The following is a 24733-nucleotide window of genomic DNA, read 5'->3' on the forward strand; positions in this document are numbered from 1 at the left end:
TTAGTTTGTATTTATATTTAAGTTTTTGTAATAAATTTTGGAGTAATTTGCCAGTAAATAAGAACAAAGAAAACTCTACTCATCTAGTAATATAATTAAAGAGTAATAATTATAATTTCTATGGGCGTTCTTATGCTTTGTTCGAGTGCGTGAGCAAACAAATGATTGTTCATGATTTCTTGTTTATGTTTTCATCGATTGGGGCAAAAAATGTAAAACTAACTGTAACCAAAATACCACAATAATTTTATACAATGCCTTCACGCCACGGTGCAGTTTACGAGTAAGAACAAGTAATGAAGCGGATAAATTTTTTTACCACCAGGAAACCAATTCAATTATTTAGAGTGGCCGAGAGGGCGCCGATTGCCCCCAAGAGATTTCATATAGGTACTTGAGAAAATATTATTAGACCCATCCTGCCATGGCGCGGGTGGTCGAGTGGTCTAGGCATCCGCCGCGAATGCAGAGGACGGAGGCATTGGTCACTTTTTCTTTCGTATATGACATCTACTTCAGTTTTTAATTTTTTTACAGCTCCGCACAAAACTGTTCACGGAGCTCTTATGAGATCACTTCAGTCTTGCAAAACGTTTTTCTCAAAGACCGTTTTGATGTAGGTCCCTAAAATTTGTAAAAAGTTATATATATATATATATATAACAAAATATATATAGTGATCGAAATTGCTATATATATAGCAATTTCGATCACTAACACTGAATAAGTCAAAACCGCTTATTCCTGATTTTAGGGGGAAAAGGGGGTTGAGCGGGTCGGCTGTTTTTACAGCAAGTTAATATAAAACTTAGTCTACTAGTTGAGAACATTCGACAATGCAGATTGTGTCCGAATACTCCGAATACAAGCGTAGCTCTACTCCGAGTGTTCACCTTACATTGTTTTTGGGTTCTCATGACTTCAGCCTTTCGTTAAGCACTGTACGTTCACTAGAAAAGGGTGCGCCTCGTGTTATACATGGTGTAATTTTTAGGTTATATGTACGTGATTGTACTCTTTTCTATGATCAACTTTTACTGTAGCAGTAACTTTGAAATTATAAAAAATCCTGGTCTGCATACAATTGTTGAATTGAACTTTAGTTCAATCGCGTATCTTGTATCTCCTAAAACTTACGCCGTATATTAACACGAGCCGCATCCTTTTATATTTTGCGATTTTAGGGTTGTTCCTTGATAAAAAAGTGTGTAAAAATGAGCACTTGCAGTTAAATTACTCACTTAATTTTGATTTCAAGCCAAAAAAAGCCTATACGGCAGTGATCGTGAATTTTATGAAATTAAAATTTCCTTCTCCTTCCTTCGTTCTCCTCAGTGCTGAGGGTCGTGACCTCCTATGTGGAGCACATGATTCTGGATCTCAGCTTTCCAGCCCATCCGATCCCTTGCAACTTCTAAGGCATCATGGACCTTGATGGATAGCGATTTGCTAATCTGGTCGGACCATCGAGTTGGACTGCGGTCCCTTCTTTTTCCTTCCACCGAACCAGTGGCCAGCTTTTCCAGGCTGTCTCCAGTCTAAATTAAAATTTAATCGCACTCATATACAATGCATGAATTGCAAAAGCCCCTCGGTTGATTCGGCGCAGTCTTCCGTCTCCGCTAACGAGTCGTTCTGTAAACACGGCCTTATGAGGTTGACGGGAATCATGACTTGGTACGTAACACAATACTTCCCCCACTACACTAATACTGCCCAAAAATACGTTGACAATTTTTTTTTAATGTATAATTGTTGAAAAAATTATCATAGATTTGCATTTGCAAAGTCAAAGATAAATATTTTAAAAGATACTACGGTTTATTTTAGTTAAATTAAAGACATGTCAAAAGACTTTGGCTCCGGTTATTTTATTATAGAAAGTTTGCACCTAGACGCCCTTTCTCTAATCGTTTAGAAACAAACAAAAGAACACTAGAGACTCGCCACAAATTACATTTGAATAGAAAACTCCAGCACAGTAAGTGGGACTTTTCCATTTTTTTCTTGGGAGCGAAAAGAGCGCAATATGCCTCTGAAGTGCTGTTCTCGACCGCTCTTGCCTTTTTCATAGCTGGCTCGAGCCCGACTCGAGCCCGACTCAGGCACGACGAGCCGGGCTAAACAACTAAGGCCACTCGAGCAACTTATAAGCGTCGCGAACATTATATTTTTGCCCTGTTGAATGCTATACGTAGAGCTCTGGTATATGTACATATTTGTGTACATAGGTACGTCTTACGTCTTAGTGGCAATTAATTTAAGCGTTTGGTTCAATAAGACAACTGTTTATAATGTGTTATTATTGTCCAATCATTTTAACATTATGAGGCAAATTCTTTAAAGATGAATCTGCAGGCCTTTCAGGGCAAGCGTCTATTACGGAAACAGCTAACCAGTAAATATAATACTTCTTATTGATTTATAAATGCTTTATATTGGATCATTTAGGTAAGTTTATGTACACTTCTAAGGTAGCGTTTCGTTGCGTTACTTGCGAACCGAAATGAGATGTGAGCGTAGGTGGATTGGATTGGTATAAGGAAAGCGGAATGAGTCCCTTGAAGGTTTAGATATATAGGTAGCTTATGTTGTAAAAATATGATAGGTATATTAGAAAAAGAGTGTGTAGGTACTGTATTCTGCGGAAATAGTTTTTTCCAAGTTACGAAGTCTACCGTTTTTACCATTTAATTTTTTTCTCAATGGCTTCCTTTCCCGAAAGCAATTCTAAAGATTCGCATATTTTCTCATTACATTTATTTATTATATATAATGGGAAAGGTTGGTTATAGGTTTTCTAACCATTTACATAAATTGAATATTATGATGGTTATTTTTTCTATGTACACGAGATGAGGCGTAAAATAACTTCTCTTTGTAAATCAATATCGCACAATAAAATAAGTCGGTTTTAGCACATTGTTTCCCGCATTTTCAACTAGCACGCTCCTCCTCGCTTCGCTAGTCGTCGTTCCCTATCTAGACTCTTTAAAATTATAATTTCGTGATACCATGTGAAATACGAGTATAATGGGAAATTATGCAAATATTGTTTAAAGGCCAGTTTTAAGCTTGCCTTCAAGCTCTTGCTATGTATTAAATTTATCCAAATACATATATACAAAATCAGAAATATAATGATTTTTACTCCAACAGAATAACCTTCCAAAATAAATAAAGCCATTAAGAACACATGAAGCCATTCCCAATTTAGTTAATTCAGCCAACAGACTCCAGAGGGCGAGTATTGTGATTGCGAACGGTTTTATAGACCTATGAATTGTAATTAGGAATTAGGTCGGGTGACCTCATATGCTATCTGTGGGGAAATCGTTTGTCTTGGTTGGCCAGGCCGATTCTGATTAAACAATTTGTTATAGTGTTAATCTTGTTTTGAAACGTCATTGACGATCGTATTGGTGATTGGTGCGCATTTCACGCATACTATTGGTCCAATAAGCGTGAGCAATCTTCAAGGTCGTGTCAAAACCGTAACATTGTTTTATATATTAGAATCGACTTCCCAGATATTTGTTTGCTCAAACGATTATGTAAAGTTCACTGTACTCCTGATTTTTTAATTTGGGTCAAACAGAGTTAAAATAAAAGTTGTTTTTCCTGTGGCTGTGGCTTGTGTAATGTGAATACCCCTTTATGCGGGTTCAATCAGAAAATTGGGACAAACACATCTATTTTTATGGTATGCTTTATAGTTAACTTCACATCTTTCCGGTAGATATCGCAATGTTAAGGGAATCTAAAGCTATTTTTCACGCTGTAACCTAAGGCTCTCAGTACACGAGGCATGGGCCTGAGTGTCGCGTAAAGAGTGGCGTAGAACAAGAGCACTACGAGCAGGTACGAGTTCAAACAAGTCCGCACACGAAGCGTAGTCGTAGCGTAGCGTGAGATCTCTGTCGTCAATATCATTATCTGTCGACAGGCGTATGCGTGGCGTAAAGCGTGAAGAGTTCGTATGCAAATAGGACGATCACGCTTACGCCACGCCTGGTGCCCAGAACACTACGCCTCTCGTAACACGCCACGCTCATACCAAGCTCACGCCACGCTTACGCGACGCTCACGCCTACGCCTCGTATGCTGAAGGCCTTACAGTATCGTACCCGGGTCGTTGAATTTTATTTAATTGTCCACAGAAGTGACCTTTTTCTAAAATTGATTTGATCCAATTGGGCTTAACAGCGATACGTGACATACGTGTAATTAATTTGTATCTATGAATCATCTATCTATAATGTTTTTTTAATTGTGTCCTTCCTTTTATTACTCATCACGATGTACCGTCGTAAAGTTTACAAAATTGCAAAATTTGTCACTTGGAATAATTTCGGAAACTTGTCATAAATTTTTGTATGGGAATCGAAATTTTTCATTTCACAAATGGAAGTTTCCTTTGTTTCCTGTGTGTTTTCCTGAAAATTCCGAGAAAATTTTCAAAGTATTGGAAACTTGAAAGAAATTATACATCTATTCTGTACTATAACATCGTTCATTTCTAATTACAAAACGTTCCAATATACGCATGTGCAATTTCATACGAGTTATCATATTGCAAGCTGTTATTCAACACGTTATTAACCACAAAGAAAACCAAAATTAAACTGAACCAGTGAAAACTTGATTTACAAACAAATTGACACTCGAGTAAATATGATCAAAGCAATCCTATTACAAACGCAACGAGGCCACCGAAGTCACAGAGTCCCGTTAAGAATTCACACCAATCAAAACTTTACAAACTCATTTTTGGAAGTTTATTGAAAATTTATTCAAAAGACAGAGGTCCAAAAAGTTCCGCATAACTTGTCTCTCAGAACTTTGTCAAACTAAATTAGAGTCGTTATGTTGATCATTCGATAGCCCCGTTTTATTAGTCTTTTAGGACGAGTTGGAATGAACCAGACTGGGATTTTACGGATGAATAGCAAAGGAAAATTATTTTTCTGGAGATTTTGACGGAGCACATGATATGGAAAAATAAACAAGGATAGCTAGGCTAGTATGCATAATTGCATACTGATTTATGAAGTGACATTTGAAATGTGGATTTGTTACGTAAAACATTAGTTCCCGTTGACAAATTTTCGAGCATTCGATTTTCGACTTGCAAAATTGTCTTTTAATCTTGACTGTGGGTTTCTTGCCATATTTTGTATTATTTTTGAAAAAATAGTTTTTGACGGGAGTTGTACCTACCGTCCTCTTTAGCGTTCTTTCGGGTTAAGGAATCTTATCTTATCTTATGGTATTCGGTGGCCCTTTCGGATACACTTCGACCCATAGGGATCTTTTGTGCAATTACCCCCTAGGAAAGATCCGTCAACTACTCAAGAGCTTTTCCCACCATCTCCTCGGGTTAAGGAATAATTTACTCTCTCTAAAATAAATGTATATTTCATTTATATGAGAACCATTTTTTTGTTAAAATTGGATAACTGTTTGTTGATACTGTTGACATTTTTATAATTCCTTATTAATTGAAGTTTTTGTCAATTATTTTATTGTTTCTGATTCGCGGTATAATATCAATCCAAGATCATTTAAAATAACCATAACACAAATTAAAATCGTTCACCCATTTTAAAACTCGATCCAAATACAATCCTAATTAAAACGGAGACAAAACCGATACTCAAAACAATCAAAGAACCGTTAACAGTCGCTTCAATAACAAGCACAACATTCCCAATTAACGGCCCGACGGCAGCTCTCGAGAAAAATCGGTGAAACCAACGAATACCTGATTTGTGCTGCAATTCAGACGATATCGGTTTATTTTAGGGATGTCCTTTTGGTATCATTTTAACACTCATTTAAATTTTACTTCAGTAACTTATGTAGGTAACAGTATTTTTGGGAAAGACTTAAAAGGGCTGTCCGACTAGAAATACTATTTCCTCTTTCAAGATACTTACGTATAGGTTCAGATATTGTGTGTATAAAGAGAGACCTATATGAATCTTGTTTAAATTTATTTATTTATTTAAAGAATAAGTCATGCTTATTTACCACACATGTTCTAAATGTAGCTATAGCTAGTTAAAATCAAACAAATACAACTTAGAGAAGAAATCAAATTACCTATTTTATTAAATCGGGCCGTATCGGGCCTCCGCCACAGGAGAGCTTGCATTTCAATTTATAATAAAACAAATTTCAGAAACCTATCTTGATCAGAAACGTTCCCATCCCTAGTTATTGAATCGTTTAAGTGCAGCCAGACGATTGTCCCCGATCGCCAATAGCCAGTGTTTGAACAAGCCTCACTGTTGGAAATTAAAACGCTCCTTCGGCAGATGCGATTCGTTTTGTGGCTTGAGTTGCTTGGAGTATCTTGGGATAGTGTTGTTTTTACAAGGGGATCGAACTTGAAGATAAGATTACATATAAATAAATGGAACATAGCAATTACGGCCTGGCCACGACTTTGCGCGACCGGCGGCGGCGGCGACCAACATTTACGTGGTTATCAACAAATTTTAATATTTTTGTTGATAAATGAAGTAAAATGTAATTTTTATATGCAAATCATATTCTGGAAATGAAGAGATTATTTAAGAATAGATATTTTGCATAAAACAAGCATTGTTATCGGCAGAAAACGTTGTGAAACGAAACGTCCCAGTCAGTCGGCCTTAAAAACTAGAAATATTGCTACAAAAAATTGAAACAAAACGGTAACATCTGTAAAATCTGTAAACTCTACAAGCGAGATGATAGCCAAGTACTTTATAGTATTTTATGCAACCGTTGTTTAAGAGAGGTCAAAAAAGGCGAGTGGCGTGAGTAACAATTTGAGGCGAAGCCGAAAATTGTTAATAAAGACGCCACGAGTATTTTTTGACTCAGTTAAACAACGTTGCATACAATAATTTTTCTACGACCAAGCACTTGCTTTGAAAAAAAAAATTGTAAATTTAACAAATATTTTTCATTCAACAAAAATAATACATTAAACAAGTGGAATCATATAGGACATATATGTAGGTAAACAAACCAAAAGTATACAGCTAAGATACGCGACCCGGCCACCGCGCCCCGCGCCCCACGGCCGGTTGGTCAGCGACACCTTGTAACAGTTGTAACTCATGAGGCCCTGTACTTGCTCTTAGTTAAATTACAATTTTGGACAGTAGCCTATGGAGACTAACAAGCAACGCTAAGCGGTGTTCGTAGTCTATGGATCTTGCTATATTACGGGTGTCACATGCGCGTTTCTGATTTCTGAAGCAATTTTATTGTTTCTACTAGTTAGTACTCATCTGTCAGAGATGACAATTAAAATTAGGTTGGCAACAATGTATTTCATACAATATTTTTTAAGTGGTGATTACACGAAGTATCGTAAAAGTACCAAAAAGATACTGCGTGTATGCACGAATACTTTTTTGGGGAATAGACTAAATACTTGTCTTGACAACTATAACAGGGGTTTAAAGGTGTGTGTACGACCTTTTAAATGACAAATAAAAGTACGGGAGTAGAAAAATATATAAAACAAACAGAGCGTATTCACAGAAGAATTTCTAGGTATTTTCTATCTCAACTGGAAACGAGTTGGTGAGTTTGAGCTTTACGAAACAGCACAAAGTTAGTAACGCAGTTAAACCACATTTGCGGGGCTCCATTAGTTAGCAGGGAACTAACTCTTGCTTTATTATATTAAATGCTTCAAAACCTTCATACATTCTGTACTGAGAGGTAGCATGCAAAACTCGACACTTCAATACAGAACTTCTAACTTCCTTTTACGGGTTATGTATTATGTAGGTACATACAGTATTATAGCGTTATTCATGAACGCGCTAAAAACCTGAATTAACTATGAACAGTTTGTCTTAATGTCATTTTGTCTTAAATATTTGTAAGAAAAGCATTATATTTAAGGAAGTCTCACGCTAGACCGGGCCGGACTCGAGCCGAGGCTTACGATCGGTGGTCATGTGGTACTTTCCATAGAAAACGAAGCGTTTTGCGAGATGATATTTGGACCTTTTCTAAAATAAATATCGAAAACCTGATTCTCACAAATCCTGGTGTTTTTGGGTTCTTTCAACTGAGAATTACTAGCATATTCAATTCTGATGATAAAAAAATATGTTCCTAAAATTTGTATGAAAATTGTACATTTCACTACGTCACGTCCATACGAGTGAAAAAATTTCTCATACTAAAACGTGACGTAATGGAATGGACATTTTGGGACATCTTTTTTTAATGGCGGGATGGAGAATGCTGTCAATTCTGAGTAGAATAAGCCCAAGAAAGTCCAGATTTGAAAGAATCAGGTTTTCAATAATTATTTTAGAAAACGCCCATTTACCCGCATCTATTTTAATAAAACTATTAAAAATTGTAGATAGTTAAGTAGATATTTTTGACGCGTAGCCAGATTCGTTACTATTTATGGCAACTTAGAGTCCAGCAGCCAGGCTGCGAAATAACGTAGTATATTATAACGTAATTTTTTGAAGTGAAAACTTCTTTAGCGGCGCTGGGCACTTTTTGAGGTGGGGAAAAAATGATAAACTCGAGACAGCGTAAGGCGATCACGTGACCGTAAGGTTTAGATGGCCACTCATTTATATGGCATTTAAATCAATAAAGAAAAACTCAATGACATAATTCAATAAAGCTACATCTTGATGAAATCGCTAATAAAAGTGAACTCTAGTACTGGTTAATAAAACTCAAAATATCATGACCAAATATATTTAGATGCGAGGTCTGCAAGGTAACTTTACAATTTCTATTCGAATTTTAAACAATTAACGCTACAAATTTGAATTTCGAATTTTAAACAAGCTGACCTGACCAGCAATTTCGGAACTAAAGTTTTTCAAAAGAATTTTTTCAAAAGAAAGAAGAAGAAAGAAAGAAACATTTTGGACTATAGTCATTGAGTTTTCACTCCTGTCGGCACTCCCGGAGTGCGACCCGTTGTTTTTTTTTTAATCGTCTAGTACTCTAAAGCTACTATAGATCATAGACGATCAGGGATGGCAACCTAGCTTAAACTGTGACGAGGCACCGACAGGACGAGGCTTAAAACTTATCGTACGGATAGCCGCTTCATGCAGGGTTGCCACTGGCATATTTAATACCTGTTCGAGTTGAAAAACAAAGGTTTAAAATTATTTTTTTAGTGTTGTAATCGAGATTACTGACATAATTTTAAATGATATATCGATATCAGGTGTTGAATAATATATGAAAAACTTTAATATTTCACAAATAATAATTATTCATCTGCATCAACATTTTTGAGTGAAGAAAATAGACACGTTCAAAAATACGAAATTCATACAGTGCCAAATAACATATATATTAGGTATTGAATCTTAATTTTTAGCGAATTCATTTTTAACCTTTATTTCTGGCGTTTTGACAATGTCTTGAAAATGTCAAAACAGAGACTTGTATAACTATCCGATAAAAATCTATGAAAAAGTTTGAAATAGACAATTACGAATTCTAACTACCACTACACGAAGTTATAATAATTATTGTTAATATCTTAACCCAACTCAAGTTAAAACGGTAATAGTGCTGAATAACGCATTTTAAACGAGTTTTATTAATAATATTTGACAACCCTATGAAACTTTGTTACTATCTCCAAATTTCACATTCTTTGCTTAGCGTCAATTTGAAAAGTGGAGCGGACGACATTGTGCAATATCTACCGGAAGTTTTTATCAAAATTAATTTGAAATTTCAATTATTTACAGGTAGAATTAAATTGCCTAGTAGAATAATGGTGATAATCCAGTAACTACATATCTGTACTATGTAAAGTAATCCAAGTAATAAAGGTTATTTACCTAACAATAAGTAAGTAGGTAAATTAATGTGTGCGTGGAGGGTGCCACTGCCACGTGACACATGATAACCAAGACCACTGTGTCAAGAGTGTATATAAGTGAAAAAGATGCCTAATGTGAATAAAATAAACTAAAAACAAATATACAGTAATATTGGGATACCCCCCCCTTCCAATTGAGGGGGGATTTAAATCTTCTCGAGGCAGAGGTGTTGATAAGAGCTGGTGTAGCTTTATTTAACGTGCATAAGCGCCTTGTAATATGCTTACTTGAATAATAGATATCTTTATCTTTGTCTTTAATACTTAGCCTCTCAAATACAAACACAAAGGCGAACATATACTTTTAAGAATCCCGTACATTTAACCGACGAATTTGTCTGTTTGTGGAATCTGTCCAGCGCCGTGCGATTATCGTAAAAGTTGAGCGCTCATCAAAATTTCGCTGCGGATGAGAGTCGCAGTCGCATTCCATTTCCATCGGACAGAGTTGTTATACTTTTGCAGACCGTGAGCGAGCTATCGCTTGAGGACAAACCAAGACTCAGAGGCCAGTTAGTTTCAAAAGCGGCCAAGTGCGAGTCGGACTCGCACATGAAGGGTTCCGTATTTAGGCGATTTATGACCTATAAAAAAAAACTACTTACTAGATCTCGTTCAAACCAATTTTCGGTGGAAGTTTACATGGTAATGTACATCATATATTTTTTTTAGTTTTATCATTCTCTTATTTTAGAAGTTACAGGGGGGGGGACACACATTTTACCACTTTGGAAGTGTCTCTCGCGCAAACTATTCAGTTTAGAAAAAAATGATATTAGAAACCTCAATATCATTTTTGAAGACCTATCCATAGATATCCCACACGTATGGGTTTGATGAAAAAAAAATTTTTGAGTTTCAGTTCGAAGTATGGGGAACCCCAAAAATTTATTGTTTTTTTTCTATTTTTGTGTGAAAATCTTAATGCGGTTCACAGAATACATCTACTAACCAAGTTTCAACAGTATAGTTCTTATAGTTTCGGAGATAAGTGGCTGTGACATACGGACGGACAGACAGACGGACAGACGGACAGACAGACAGACATGACGAATCTATAAGGGTTCCGTTTTTTGCCATTTGGCTACGGAACCCTAAAAACGTCGTATGAAACACGTGTGCTGTGGTCAATACACACACGGGCTTCTTATTGTGCGCTCGCTTCCGCACAGTATTGCCTCGAGTATAATGACGCATCACGTAGCACAGGATTATTATAATGTACAATGTTATCAATACATGGTGGGATCCATTTAAAGGCATTTTTGGTATCATATGTTTTCATGGCCGACTTTGAAGTCAAAGACCAAAAAGTTTCATGACAAAAAACATCTTCTACTTTTTCCTAATCAGAACACGATACCAAATATGCTTAAACGGATCTCAACCCTTTTTTCACCTTTTATGACATGTAAAGGGTAAAAACAAGTATTTTTTATTGCAAGTGGAGTTCGAATGAATCATCATCATCTGCCTGCGCCATTTCCCATCATCTGGGGTCGGCTCTCCTTGTCCGTTTTCTCCATTCCGGGCGATTTTGAGCGATATCTGGGTTCGAATAGATAAGTCCACATTTTCACAAGTTACTCCGAGTCCGATTCTCGCCAAGGAATCAGAATCCACGGACAGTTGGCTTAACTGGGCTCTATCTTGCAGCGCGGGCGTGACATCCTTGCAAATTTTGGGATCCGATTTCCATGGATTTTCTACTTTTTCTTCAGTTGTGGCTAGTACCGCCTTTTTCCTCGTAAAGTAATATTTGTGGCTTTAATGAAATAATCTACATTCTATAATTGTGCGATTAAAACGATTTCCGGTACCTACACTCAATTTTCCTTAAAAAAAATATTTTTGAGATACTTAAAGTATTTTTAACTTACGGCCCGATTAAAGCTTTAATGATACGTCAAATATTACGTCGAGATACGATATAGATTAGATGTCAGTGTAAAAAGTCACCTAAAATAAAATCAACATACCATCGCCCAAACTGTTAACTGTACATCAGTGGACCTTATGCGTTTTGTATAAGGCCCACCAATGTACAGTTAACAGTGTTGCTCTATGTACCATTTTCCGCTATATTAAAATAAAAGCTGTGATTGTTGAATACAAGTTTTGATTGGCTAAAATTAAATTCTATATGTCAAACCTATTGCGCGGCATTACAATATTTGACGTTGTCAACATGCGCGCAGTACAGTTGAGTCGCTCGAGGCACAATTCCCTTGGGGCCATTTTAGGCCTCTAGTCTATAGTTAGACTTTTATACTTATTCTAATTCACAGATAACACTAACTTATATTACAAGTGTTATCAATATATATAACTACATCAATTTTCCACATTAGTTCGCGCCATTATATAAGTAGCGACCACTCGTTTTCCGAGTTAGTGCACAATGCACATAAAAACACAGTGTGTGTTGCTGGTTGTGTTCAGTGTGTGCAACGACGGTAAACTGTTCACGCGTTGCAAGTTGGCAGCCGAGTTGATGAAACAGAAAAGTATTGAAAAAACTTTTCTTGGAAATTGTAAGTATTCGTTGCATACATCGAAAGAGAACCTACTAAATTGGGGCTCCCTGCGAAAAGCTTTTACGACACTTTTTGGACTGTGACAATTTAATTTTGAGTAATGATGTTTTTTTTGCGGCACTAAACACATATCACGAAAACATAAGAAGAACAGTTACTACGATTCAGGCCGCGTAGCCAACGTGCCAATCGCTTACGCTCCGTAGCGATCGAAACGCAACTGTCACTGTTGCACTAATATGAAAGAGTGATAGAGAGGCACAAAGCGTTTCGTTGTCGAAGCGATAGCGATTGTCAGCTTGGCTAGGCCGGCTGATGTATCTCGGCGAAGCATAGTTATCGTTTAAGTAATTCAAAGAAAACTTTAATAGGTAACATCGGTTAATTTGTAAATATGTCAAACTGCAATTAGTAGTAAAAAGTACAATTCTAACAAATATTGATATTTCTATAAAATATTACACAATTCCAAATAATTATAACTAAATATTACAGACCAATTATGTTATTTTGGCGGTGAACCAGACACTAAAGGGGCCCACTGATGACCAGTCTGCCGGACGATTTCGGTCTGTCAGTTAAACGCAAAAGGTGACAGTTCCGAACAACTGACAGGTCGATATCGTCCGGCGAACTGATCATCAGTGGGCCCCTTAAGCAGAGGCTATCTCCCAAGCATTGAATAGAATAGAATAGAATAGAATATAATTTATTCGTAAGCACACAGACAATACATAATATGAAAGAAAACACAAAATAAGATTAAAGTGCCACGAAATGGCCTCATCTCAGCATGTTGCTGGAACACTATACTATCACAAAGTAATTAAATACCAACTAGAAATCGATAATTAATATTATTTTGTCTACAGAAATGCCAAAGGTGCGCAAAAACGGTAGCTGTATTGACATTCATATTGCTAATCTAGCCTACTGCGCATAACATCGTAACAGCCATTGGACAACTCATTCAATTGTCTACCGTATTGCCGAGAAATAAGTTTCAAATTGAATCTGTTTTTTTAATGGCCATTACGACTGTTTAGCATGAGTAGTAGTAATCTGAGGAAACACTATCTTTAATGACTTAGCACTGATAACAGTAAGTGCGGCTATAAATAATAAAATGATACTTAAATAAGTGGTTATGTTTTTTGATAAGAAGAAAATACATACCTATGTTACTATTTATAAAATCGACTATCATTAAACAAATAAAAAAAAAACTCGATTTTCCTTAAACATTTTTAAGTCCGCAGCAAGCTCGGTTCTCCATACAAACGTAGTCACGCTCTCATTTTAAAACGACTAGCTAAATTGCTCTAAAACTTGATACGTATAATAGGATAAGGTAGGTATATCTATTCCTGTAATTATCTATGCCGAATTAATGTTTTTAATACAAAAATTGTTTAATGCTCTATTTCGTTTGTTATATAAGTCTACATAAACTAACTAGCTTTTGCTCGCGGCTTCGCACGCGCAGTCTCCTCCTGATGCTGTGCTCCTGAGGTTTTTTTAATTTTGGACCCCCATTTCACCGCTTTAGGGGATGAATTTTGAAAAATCCTTTCTTAGTGGACCCCTAGATCTTATAAGGAACCTACATGCCAAATTTGGACTTTCTAGTCCCAGCGGTTTGGGCTGTGAAATGAAATGAAATGAAATGAAATGTTTATTTGCCAGAATACGTTACAATTAGGTCTTAATACAGTTATAGCATCAGTATTCAGTCGACATAAAGCCAACATGCAAAATGTTTGTAAATTATAATTCGGGTACATCAGGTACATGCAATACAATTATAATAATCCTAATAACATAATGTCAATTCATTACAAATAAAATTAAAAATAGAAATACTTATAAATTGCACATTAAAAAAATTAAGCTAAAATAAAATAGATTGATGGTATGTCAGAGTTATGTCCTGAATTATTTAAATATTACATTTCGAAATTTAAATAGTCCTTAATAGTATAAAAGCAATGATATTGGAGCCATTTAGTCAGTTCTTTCTTAAATACATTTCCATGCAATATTCTCAATTCATGAGGGAGATTATTGAACAAAACAATACACATGTTATACGCATTTTTCCTATAGATATCAGATTTACAAGCTGGCTGGTATATCATATTTTTATACTGGGCTCGTAGCTCTCTAGCAAATATGTCATCTCTGTTTTTAAAATATCCTGGGTGGTTCTTAATAAATTGGCATGCCTTCAAGATGTACATAGAAGCTAAGGGGAGAATTTTAAATTTATGGAATAAAGGTCTGCAACTATCATCAAATCGAACCCCACCTATTTCTCTTAAACATTTTTTCTGAATTATGAATGCCCTGTGAACGTCAACAGAATTGCCCCAGAGCAAGAGTCCGTAATTGAGAGTGGACGACACATACCCATGGTGCGTTGATTTAAGTCAGTCAGTCAGTCAGGTCTTTCACGTTTATATATATAGATAGATTACATGCGCATACAATTATATGCGCAAAGGTTTATTACAACATAGTTTTTAAATGTGAACGAAACTCCGTTTGTATGGGAAGGTGAAATTCGGCCGAGCTTGCTGCGAACTCTTAAGTTTAGTGCATGTTTACCAATGTGTCTAAATGTTTTTTTTAAATGATTATGGTATCATTAAATATGTTGTTGTTCAGATTAAGTAAAAGCAGGAGTTTTATCCCCACTTCAGATGATATTATAAAAAATACTATTACATAATGAGTACCTAGAGTACCTAAACTTACGGACAAAGTCAATACCTACCAGTCCCACAATGAAGCCGGCGGTCCGCACCTAATTATTATACAACGCATGACATTGACATTTAAACTTCGAACGCGTAACGGCCGCAAAAAGTTTGACTCTACTTACCACTTCTATTCGTTTCATTTGGAACCTTATTATAATATCTACAGAGTCTCTAATCTTGTGTTCTTATTTTATCAATCGTGCGCTTTTGTGTTGCTTGGATTTTCATCTTTATTTGTTTATAAGCCAGTATCAATCCAAGCCATGAGGATATCACACGTTTTATATTTAATCGTGTTGTGTTATGCCAGTGCGCGGGCAAAGAGGTTTGACACAAGATGTAAACTTGTTCGTGAATTGGGTAGAGTGGGATTCCCTAACGATATTTTCCTTGGACAATGTGAGTAGAATATTATGAGGAAAGAATAAATCAAGTGTTAGCAGGAAAATAGACTTTAAAAAATAGATATTGTGAGTGCAATAGCAGATTCAAAGTAGGTACGCGTACGTACGTTTACAATGCAGAAAATGAAGAATTATTGTTTCCACTCTATTTGGAAGGACATAAATAAATAAAAATATATATTTTCAATCAAAAATCTCAATTCAAAAAACTCTGGTTACGGATGTGTAAGTTGCGAAAATCTTCCAAAAACTTGGACGAGTTCTCGGAAATTTTAGAATAATTTCACAGGAACCCAAATAATATTTCAATTCCTTTACAAAAATAGAATATTTCTGATGCCACATCAGTCGGTCTGGTATCCTTTGAACCAGTTTTTCAAATCAGGACTGATCATTAGTTACAAAATACATACCTACATAAGTAATTTTTAAGGGACAACACATTATTTACATCCTTAATTATCAACAAACAGTTTTTGCTTATCACGATTCACGAAACGCGGCCACGACACACGGGCCGATATCACTCCACGAAACGCAGCGTTGCGCGATGTAGCATTTGCGCTTTGAATGAATACCTGAGGGGCTAGCAAAGATGGCAATCGTACATTGATAAAAGCCAAACGAAAAATAAAAATGTATCGGGATGACAGATGCTACGAAAAGCCACGTGACTATTTCCATACATTATTTAAGTTTCCATTCGGCTTTTCTACCAACAATATTGTCGTCTTGGTTAGGCCCTATGTATGAAAATTATAAGTACAGACTTTAATAAACTTCTGTGAGACTCAGACATATTAAATATATTAAAAGGAGTCACTCGTGACATGACGTAATTATTCGTACGAATAATTGTTCAATTCTTTTATGCTCATCTCGCTCTGTTACCACACGAACCCGCAATGTTTGTTGCGGGCTGTACACCCTCGTCGAGAGACCCAGAGACAGGCCGAGAACGAGTGTGTACATACTGCTCCCTTCTCGTCTCGCTCTTATTCGTGTCGTCTCGCCATTCTCTGATTCAGTCGGAGCGTTGCCGAGACTCTCGGCGAGAGGCTCTTGACGAGAGTGTACAAACAGTAACACTCCTAACTGTACTTACATCGGTGGACCTTATTACTTAAAGGCCCCAGTACACAATGGGCCAGCGTGGGCCATTCTGGGGGACGCATTTATGCGTTAGAGGGAGCAAGTGATATCGCTATCTCATTCTACCGCATGGCTGCTTCCCTTGGACTGGCCGGCGATGGCCCATTGTGTACATATGGTCTACCGATACTGGCCTTATACATATGGTCCACCGATGTACAGTTAACAGTGTGTGCGATGGTACAGCCGGCGTCAAGAGCGAGCTATTTTTGAAAACTGACTATTACTGTTTTATAGTTTTAGAAACCTTATACCGGTTGTACACACTCGTCGAGAGCCACCGCGTAGCCACGGAGGGTGACGGTTTATTGTTGCGTGTGTTGTGCGCCTATCTTATTTAACAATCGGTTTTCCTTGAATCAACACGGATCTTCCCACGGAGTAATCGTATTGTACTAGTAGTGTGATAATTATTGTCAATACCTTGTCGTATTAAATAAGTACCACTACTTAGTAAATAAAAAGGTGTCTAACGTGTAGTTTTGTAATAGTGGGTAAGCGACGATGTCAGTGTCACTTTCCTTGATAAATGGGGTTGGCCGGTCGATTTAGCAGATGGCGCCATCATAGCTTGCCCTGTCAATCCCTGGAATTGTATAAAATCAAATCATACTTCTATAAATTATAGTGTTGTCCGAGTTTTTTCTATCACTTATGAAAATATTTTGCTTTAGAACTGTGGCATTTAAATTATAATTATAATTGAACGAAGACAATGAGATTTAATTTTGAGAAATAGTTTATGGGCCCGATTCAGATTTTGAACTAGACATCTATTAGATGTCTATTAGGCATCACCAAGATACGATAACGATATGTTTAAGATCTAACCTGTCAAATTTGGCATTTCCGCGATTCTGGAGATACTCTTGAACGATTTCCACAAGATATTATTACGATATTTTAACGTAAGAGTGACATTTGTTGCCCGAATTGAGCTGCAAAACAGAACTAGTTGAAATCTAAAGTACAACGTATCTAGTACATATCGTATCGTTCTCTAGTCTAGAACGGATCTTGTTTTCCAAATACAGCGGTTTGACTATTCTATAGGGATGAACATGTAAGTCATAATATGTTTCGTCGAAATGTATGAGAAGGCAAACTTTTTTTGCGATTTGGACGTTGACCCTACAGTAAAAATTGTTCAGTCTGACATGTATTCACCCCTCAGAGTATTCAGAACATAACAAAGATGCCGTGTAGTTGCGAGGTTTCACGGTTTTCAAAACTCGCAAAGTCGCAAGCCCTTCATATTGTTTGTATATTTTATATTGTTTGTATACAGTGTGTGGCCTATAACGCGGGCGAAAAATTAAAACGTAGATTCTACTCCTCAAACAATAAAACTTTTGTTCAACAACTTTTTGAAATTATGTACTATTAAAATTGTCCCTTTTTCAAACAAACTAAATAATATTTTTCTACTCCAGCACTTAAATGTGTCAATTAAATGACTGACAGTGATATCTAAAGCAATGTCATTTGAATGCTTTGTCTATAGGCTCATAAGATGACTGCTAGCAGTCATCTTATGAGTATAATACAACTGCTTTATTTTTTTTTAAGATACAAGTTCCGATCATCTTGATTGAAAGAGGTATGTTTTCATTTACAATAATAACTCTTTTTTTTTTAAATAATAACTCTTTTTTTTTTAAATAATAACTCAATTTTTTTAAATAATAACTCTTTTTTTTTTAATAATAACTTTTTTTTTTTTTTTTTGCTGCAGCTGTCATAGAAAAAGTAATGTATGCAACAGCTCATAATTGGTTCTTAAAATTCTCGGGTCTTTTTTTACAAAACTCGACTACGTCTCGTTTTGTAACTTCGACCCTTGAATTTTAAGAACCCTTATTATATCACTGTTGCATAAACTACTATTTCAATGAACTTTAAATTCCGTCTAATTGACATTGCCCGTCAGTCTTGTCACCGTACAGGCATAATCAATTTCGTAATACATTGCGTGTTCGATTAAATTTTAAAGTGTTTTAAAATACAAACCACAAGTTATTTTTAAAAGTCGCTGAACAAACATTGTCTAGTTTGAGGAGTAGAATCTACGTTTTAATTTTTCGCCCGCGTTATAGGCCACACACTGTATTATATGGTTGGCATTTAATTGACAGGGGTGTGCCTAATTGAGAAAGTGAGCAACAGGGATACGAAGGCTTTCGTCGTCACGCCGAGCGGGAAGAAATATTATGGACTTTATCAGGTAACCTTTTTAACATAATTCTACGTTTTAAAATGTAATGCGTTTTGCTGATTCTTTAAAATTACATATATCTTAAAAAATACATAAAATAAACCTCTAATCGCAGCAAACGTGTTAAACAAAAAATAGCTGTCTGCTTCAATCAGTCCCTTTTTTATATTAGTTTTAAGAGTTACAAAAAACGATGGACTAAAAGCGTTCTCTAACAAACTAAAACAACATAAATGGGTTGTACAACAAAACAAATGAGTGTTCAATAGGTAGGTATGTACACAAGTTCAAGTTCAATACATATACCTACGTAATTAAGTATCAATAGGTACTAATGTCGCTTTTGGTTATGTCGTGAGTTTTTTCTTCCGTTTATTATAAAAACATGTTGCCTTATCACTGGGAATTTTTAATGAATGTTTTACCTGAACGAAGGTATAAGAGGTAATTATAGGCTATGGGTATACTATGGTATAGTACTATAGTTGGTTGTTTTTTATATGGTACATTTTAATATACATCAGGGCATTTCTATCACAATAGGTACCTGAATATGCAAGTGAGACTCTAAATTGACATATACTCGTACCGTGGAATATTTCTAAATACAGTGTAGAACGATATGTCAAGCGTACTAATATAATGTACCTAATTGTTTTTCAGATCCCTAGCCGCTGGTGCCGGTCGGGGAAGAAAGGTGGCGAATGCAACATCGCCTGTGAATGTGAGCATATTTATAAATATATATATATATATATATAGAGAGAGAGACAGAGAGAGAGAGAGAGAGAGACATTCTTACAACTTCTTCATATGATAATATTATACCTTATATATAATAACGGAAGTTGCAGTTACACAACCGGCGACAAACAGGCACAGAAACAAACTATTGCAATCCGTCTCCGGCGGTTTACAATCCGGTTTACGTCCGGTGCACGGGATGAGTCGTAAAATTACTACGAGTTTAAAATGCTTTCGAGTGGAGTATTTTTTTAAATACTTGCAAGTATTTTTGAAATCGTGAGTAGTTTTTTCGCTCGGTTGTTTTGGATATAAAATACAAGCGTAGTTATTAGTGTTATTTTTTGTTTTTCTCAAAATAGTCGTAATTTTTTCGCTCTGGAGCCGTAAGAGAGAAACCCTTGGCCCGACCTGACAAATTTTTACTTTTAAATATTGATTACAGTAGATAACCACAAATATATTCCGTCTGGAGACGTCCGGTTTACGTCCGTGTGTTGTCCGTTGTTACGGTTTTGAACTGGTTTTGATACTACCTTGACGATAGTCCTGGTGATTAGCGCGTATTTTACGCACGACCTTCACTTTATTAAGCAATCAGCGTGAGCGATCTATAAGGTCGGATCATAATGAGATTAAAACCGAAACAAAATAGTTTAATCTGAATCGTGATCCAGGCTAAAAATCTGGCAACAGGCACAAGTACGTAAACTAGAAAAATACGCATGATATTTTTACCTGTTACTTTCAAATCCGGGATTTCTCCGAACCTACTAGTTCCAGTATATAACGATTGTGCATTTTTAGTATCTGAACACTCGAGTACTCAATCTGTACTTGGACTTGTAGGATTTGAGATTATGCGATCAGAAGTCAGCCAGTCTGCTTAATTAAAAGGACACTACACTACAGCGAAGTTAATCTGATTGTCATACAATGTTTCGTTTTTAGGGTTCCGTACCCAAAGGGTAAAAACGGGACCCCATTACTAAGACTCCGCTGTCCGTCCGTCCGTCCGTCCGTCCGTCCGTCCGTCCGTCCGTCCGTCCGTCCGTCTGTCACCAGGCTGTATCTCACGAACCGTGATAGCTAGACAGTTGAAATTTTCACAGATGATGTATTTCTGTCGCCGCTATAACAACAAATACTAAAAACAGAATAAAATAAAGATTTAAGTGGGGCTCCCATACAACAAACGTGATTTTTGACCGAAGTTAAAGCAACGTCGGGCGGGGTCAGTACTTGGATGGGTGACCGTTTTTTTGCTTGTTTTTTTGCTTGTTTTGCTCTATTTTTTGTTGATGGTGCGGAACCCTCCGCGTGCGAGTCCGACTCGCACTTGGCCGGTTTTTTTTATTTACAAAGAATGTGCTCGGAAAAGGTTTTCTTATTCGGATTGAAACAGTTCAAAAAAATTATTTAAAAATTCGTGTCTTTGTAGGCACTGTTGTAGGCATATTTATCGAAATTGGTTTGACGTTGATAGCTTTCAACAATTATTGTCTAAAAAAGTTACGAATCCATTAGGTACTGCCAATTTTTTTTATAACTTATGATATTTCAACAGTACCTAACGACGCTTCCGCAAACAAGTATGTAGCATTAGTTAGAAAAACATCTTATCTTCTTTCGACACAATTTCTAACACTATAGTAAAATAACTAAGTTTTCATGCCAAAGTGCTATGTCAAGTATGGAGTATGCGTTCTTATTGCCAAGTATATGTATAAATAAATATTAGGGGACATCTTACACAGATCAACCTAGCCCCAAACTAAGCAAAGCTGGTACTATGGGTAATAGGCGACGATATACATACTTATATAGATACATACATACTTATATACATAGAAAACATCCATGACTCCGGAACAAATATTAGTGTTCATCACACAAATAAATGCCCTTACTGGGATTCGAACCCAGGACCATCGGCGTAGCAGGCGGGGTCACTACCCACTAGGCCAGACCGGTCGTCAAATATGCAAAGGTAGTGTGGCCAGTCATACTTTTTAGGGTTCCGTACCCAAAAGGTAAAACGGGACCCTATTACTAAAACTCCGCTGTCCGTCTGTCTGTCTGTCTGTCCGTATGTCTGTCACCAGGCTGTATTTCAAGAGCCGTGATAGCTAGACAGCTGAAATTTTCACAGATGATGTTTTTCTGTTGCCGCTATAATAAATAACAACAAATACTAAAAACAGAATAAAATAAATATTTAAGTGGGGCTGCCATACAACATACTTGATTTTTTGCCGCGTAATGGTACGGAACCGTTCGTGCGCGAGTCCGACTCGCACTTGGTCGGTTTTTTTAATAAGTTAGATCAAAATGTCTAATTTATTTATCACGCGATAAAAATATAACACATGGCCTGTAGGGCTAAGATGGCCGGCTCTTTATTTTTTGTCACCATGGCTGTCACGTTCTAACAAATATGTAACTGCGAAAGTGACGCATAGCATGACAGGTGATAAAAATGCCACCATGATAGCTGGTCTGGTATTCATAAATGCCATTAAAAGTCTCCTGTCATTACTTTCCAGCCAGCCTATTATGGATAGCTTTATCCATCTTTATCCACGTGATAAAATAACTGTCACTGTTTAACACCGTGGGAAAGAAAGTGACGGACACCGTTTTATCACGCTGTCACGTAGACAAGAACGACCATCATATCCGTACAGATTGACATACCAGGGCGCCAGAAACCGCCAGTATTAAATTGTATTCTTAAATTAAATGCGACCGCGGCTCGTAAAATGTCGGTTTAAGTTAGCTGGGTCTGAGTTAGTTTCCCGCCTTCTAGTGTTATTTAAGTGGTCGAGTCGGGACTCATCTGACTTTATGATGGTTTGGCGATCGTTCGTTTTATTCCCTAATAGTTTGTAAATGAACTTTGCAGATAATTCAATTGATAAACTCTGGCGACTTTTAATGAAAATATACTGTATAGAACTGTATCTGAGTCTAAATAGGCTACTTGCCTAATTAGTCAAATCGGCTTCTTTTTTAGAATTGTCAAAACGAACTGTCTCTGAAGTGATCTGAAACGTCCGCTCGATCTTTTGTTGCATTCATTCAGACCAATTCCCTGGAGTTGGAGCTGGTTACAGAGGGCCTACCGGGAAACACGAAATTTATCTGCCTGTCTATCGTTTGAATACGCAAGTGTGATAAAGTGGCTGTTAGGTAATGAAATTCCCATTTTGCTTGTTTCCTTGTCCTGGCGGCATTCCCAAACACTATTCTCCTCTAATCTTCTTGTGTTTATGCAGAACAGAAAACTGCAGACTTTTAAGTTGTCTTGGATAAAATAATATAAAGCAAAACCATTATTTTTAATAGTTTAAATTGGTTACAGCGCTGCTAGATGACGATATTGCGGACGACACGGCGTGCGCTGTCGACATCTTCCACAAAGAGGGCTTCAAGTACTGGAACCAGTGGACCATGCGGTGTAAGAACGACGATACCATCACAAAGGAAATATACAAGTAAGTGAGGTGTATACGCGTGTAAGTATCGCTATAAAACTGTTTTTTCCCGAGCACTACGGGAAAGCTTAAGGGTCTTATAACATTGGTGATTTGAAGGAGAGGTGTGCAACAAATTTGCTGCGTACTGACATACTGTGAATTTTGAAAAATATAAGCATACTTATTGAAAATTCTTTACGCGCTCGCCTCGCTTTCAAGTCTCCTGCAAATCGCCAGTGTGGTAAGGCTCTAAGCAAAATTATAATCGGTGTGTGTATGAGTGTATTTATGTTTTTGTCATGTTTTCCTCCATAGTTCTGAATACTTTTATTTGATGAATTAAAGTAGTCAGAGCTACGATTGCAAAAAAATGCTATTCCATAGAATACCAATGTATTCTATGGAATAGCATTTTTTTGCATAATATGACAATCATATTATGATGCGCCGAAATCTGTGAGACAGCCGATTTTCTTGTGTTTTCGAGTTTGACTCTATATTAAAAGTTGTTCAGTACGATCTAACACCCATTCACACCTCAGAGTATGAGTAGACATAACAAAATCACTCTGTGTATCGTTGTCTGAGTACCTACCTACAACATAGGCCTTCAGATAACTGTGGGGCTTAGTCAATTACTGCAAGGATGTCCTATAATATTTATCTATGCCCCAAATTACAGATTACCCCGCCTGATCTAAACGTTATTTTCTAGATGTCCAGACCTGAGCTCGCCGCGGTCTAGCCCCGAGCGAGACCTCTACGCTGAGAGGCTTAGGAAACGAAGACGGCTGGTTAGAAGCAAAGCGCAATATATCAGACAAGTGTACGGAGTACATGCTTAATGCAATCTTGGTTTTATTTCTACCTCGATTAATTATAAAATAAATAATAATAAAAATAAATAATAGGGTTCCAGCAGGCGTTCTACATGACATAAAAACTCTCCAAGGGGGCCTCTACGTGTTGGATCTGTGTCCCCACGCAAGCCTATAAAAAGACCGGGATTATAGGCCCGTGAAATCCAAGGAGATAAAAATAAATAATAATAAAAATATTTTATTCGGTAGTTTAAAAACACAAACTAGAGTATCTGCGCTGGTGCCTCTTTTTAAATTAGAAGACATTTGTGCTAAGAGAGCACCGCTCTTCCACGCGGTAAGTTTACAGTTTTACAGTACGTACCTATCTTAGGAATAGTATTATGTAAGTATATTATTAATTATGTAAGAATTAGGTGTTCATTTACTAATTAATTGTTTCTGGTGAATTCTCAACTTGGGCAGAAAGATATGTAGGACCAAAAAAATGCTTAAAGATTGAACCTTTTTTTATGAAAGCGGTAAAAACGTAATATGTTAAACCACGCAAAGAGCACTATGTAAGACAAAATGCAATAAGCGCAAGGAAAATGCTGAAATTGCGGGAAATTATTTCCCCGCAATAACGGTCTTGAGATGCGCTTAACGATTTACAAGATTTTTTTATTTACTTAGGTACTGATTCTTAGTTCTTAACCTAAGCTGTGGCTGTGTGTTCTGAAAGATGGCC

The 24733-nt window shown here is 36.6% G+C and overlaps 1 protein-coding gene and 1 long non-coding RNA gene across 4 annotated transcripts in view; both read left to right on the forward strand.

Moving 5' to 3' along the window:
* LOC134661258 (uncharacterized) overlaps positions 1 to 24733 on the forward strand; it is a 275459-nt gene that overhangs the window by 42664 nt on the left and 208062 nt on the right. The gene's annotated exons all lie outside the window — the stretch shown is intronic.
* LOC134661165 (lysozyme-like) lies at positions 12259 to 24032 on the forward strand. 2 transcript variants are annotated; one of them, XM_063517133.1, is made up of 5 exons: positions 12259 to 12423; positions 18880 to 18968; positions 19623 to 19683; positions 23068 to 23200; positions 23898 to 24032. In XM_063517133.1, exons 1-5 carry the CDS (start codon positions 12291 to 12293, stop codon positions 24025 to 24027), a joined length of 546 nt encoding a protein of 181 aa, XP_063373203.1. In that variant the 5' UTR covers positions 12259 to 12290; the 3' UTR covers positions 24028 to 24032. The 2 variants fall into 2 exon arrangements, with proteins under 2 accessions (XP_063373203.1, XP_063373194.1); XM_063517124.1 differs by lacking the exon at positions 12259 to 12423 and adding an exon at positions 15425 to 15587.

The sequence above is a fragment of the Cydia amplana genome, chromosome 2 (assembly GCF_948474715.1).
Source record: "Cydia amplana chromosome 2, ilCydAmpl1.1, whole genome shotgun sequence".
NCBI lineage: Eukaryota > Metazoa > Arthropoda > Insecta > Lepidoptera > Tortricidae > Cydia > Cydia amplana.

Bases quoted from the DNA above. Each gene is read 5' to 3' on its own strand.
- LOC134661165 (XM_063517124.1), top strand. From the start codon at position 15,452: ATGAGGATATCACACGTTTTATATTTAATCGTGTTGTGTTATGCCAGT. The intron at 18,969-19,622 runs GTAACCTTTTTA...ATTGTTTTTCAG, and splicing joins AATATTATGGACTTTATCAG to ATCCCTAGCCGCTGGTGCCG. The intron at 19,684-23,067 runs GTGAGCATATTT...AATTGGTTACAG, and splicing joins ATGCAACATCGCCTGTGAAT to CGCTGCTAGATGACGATATT.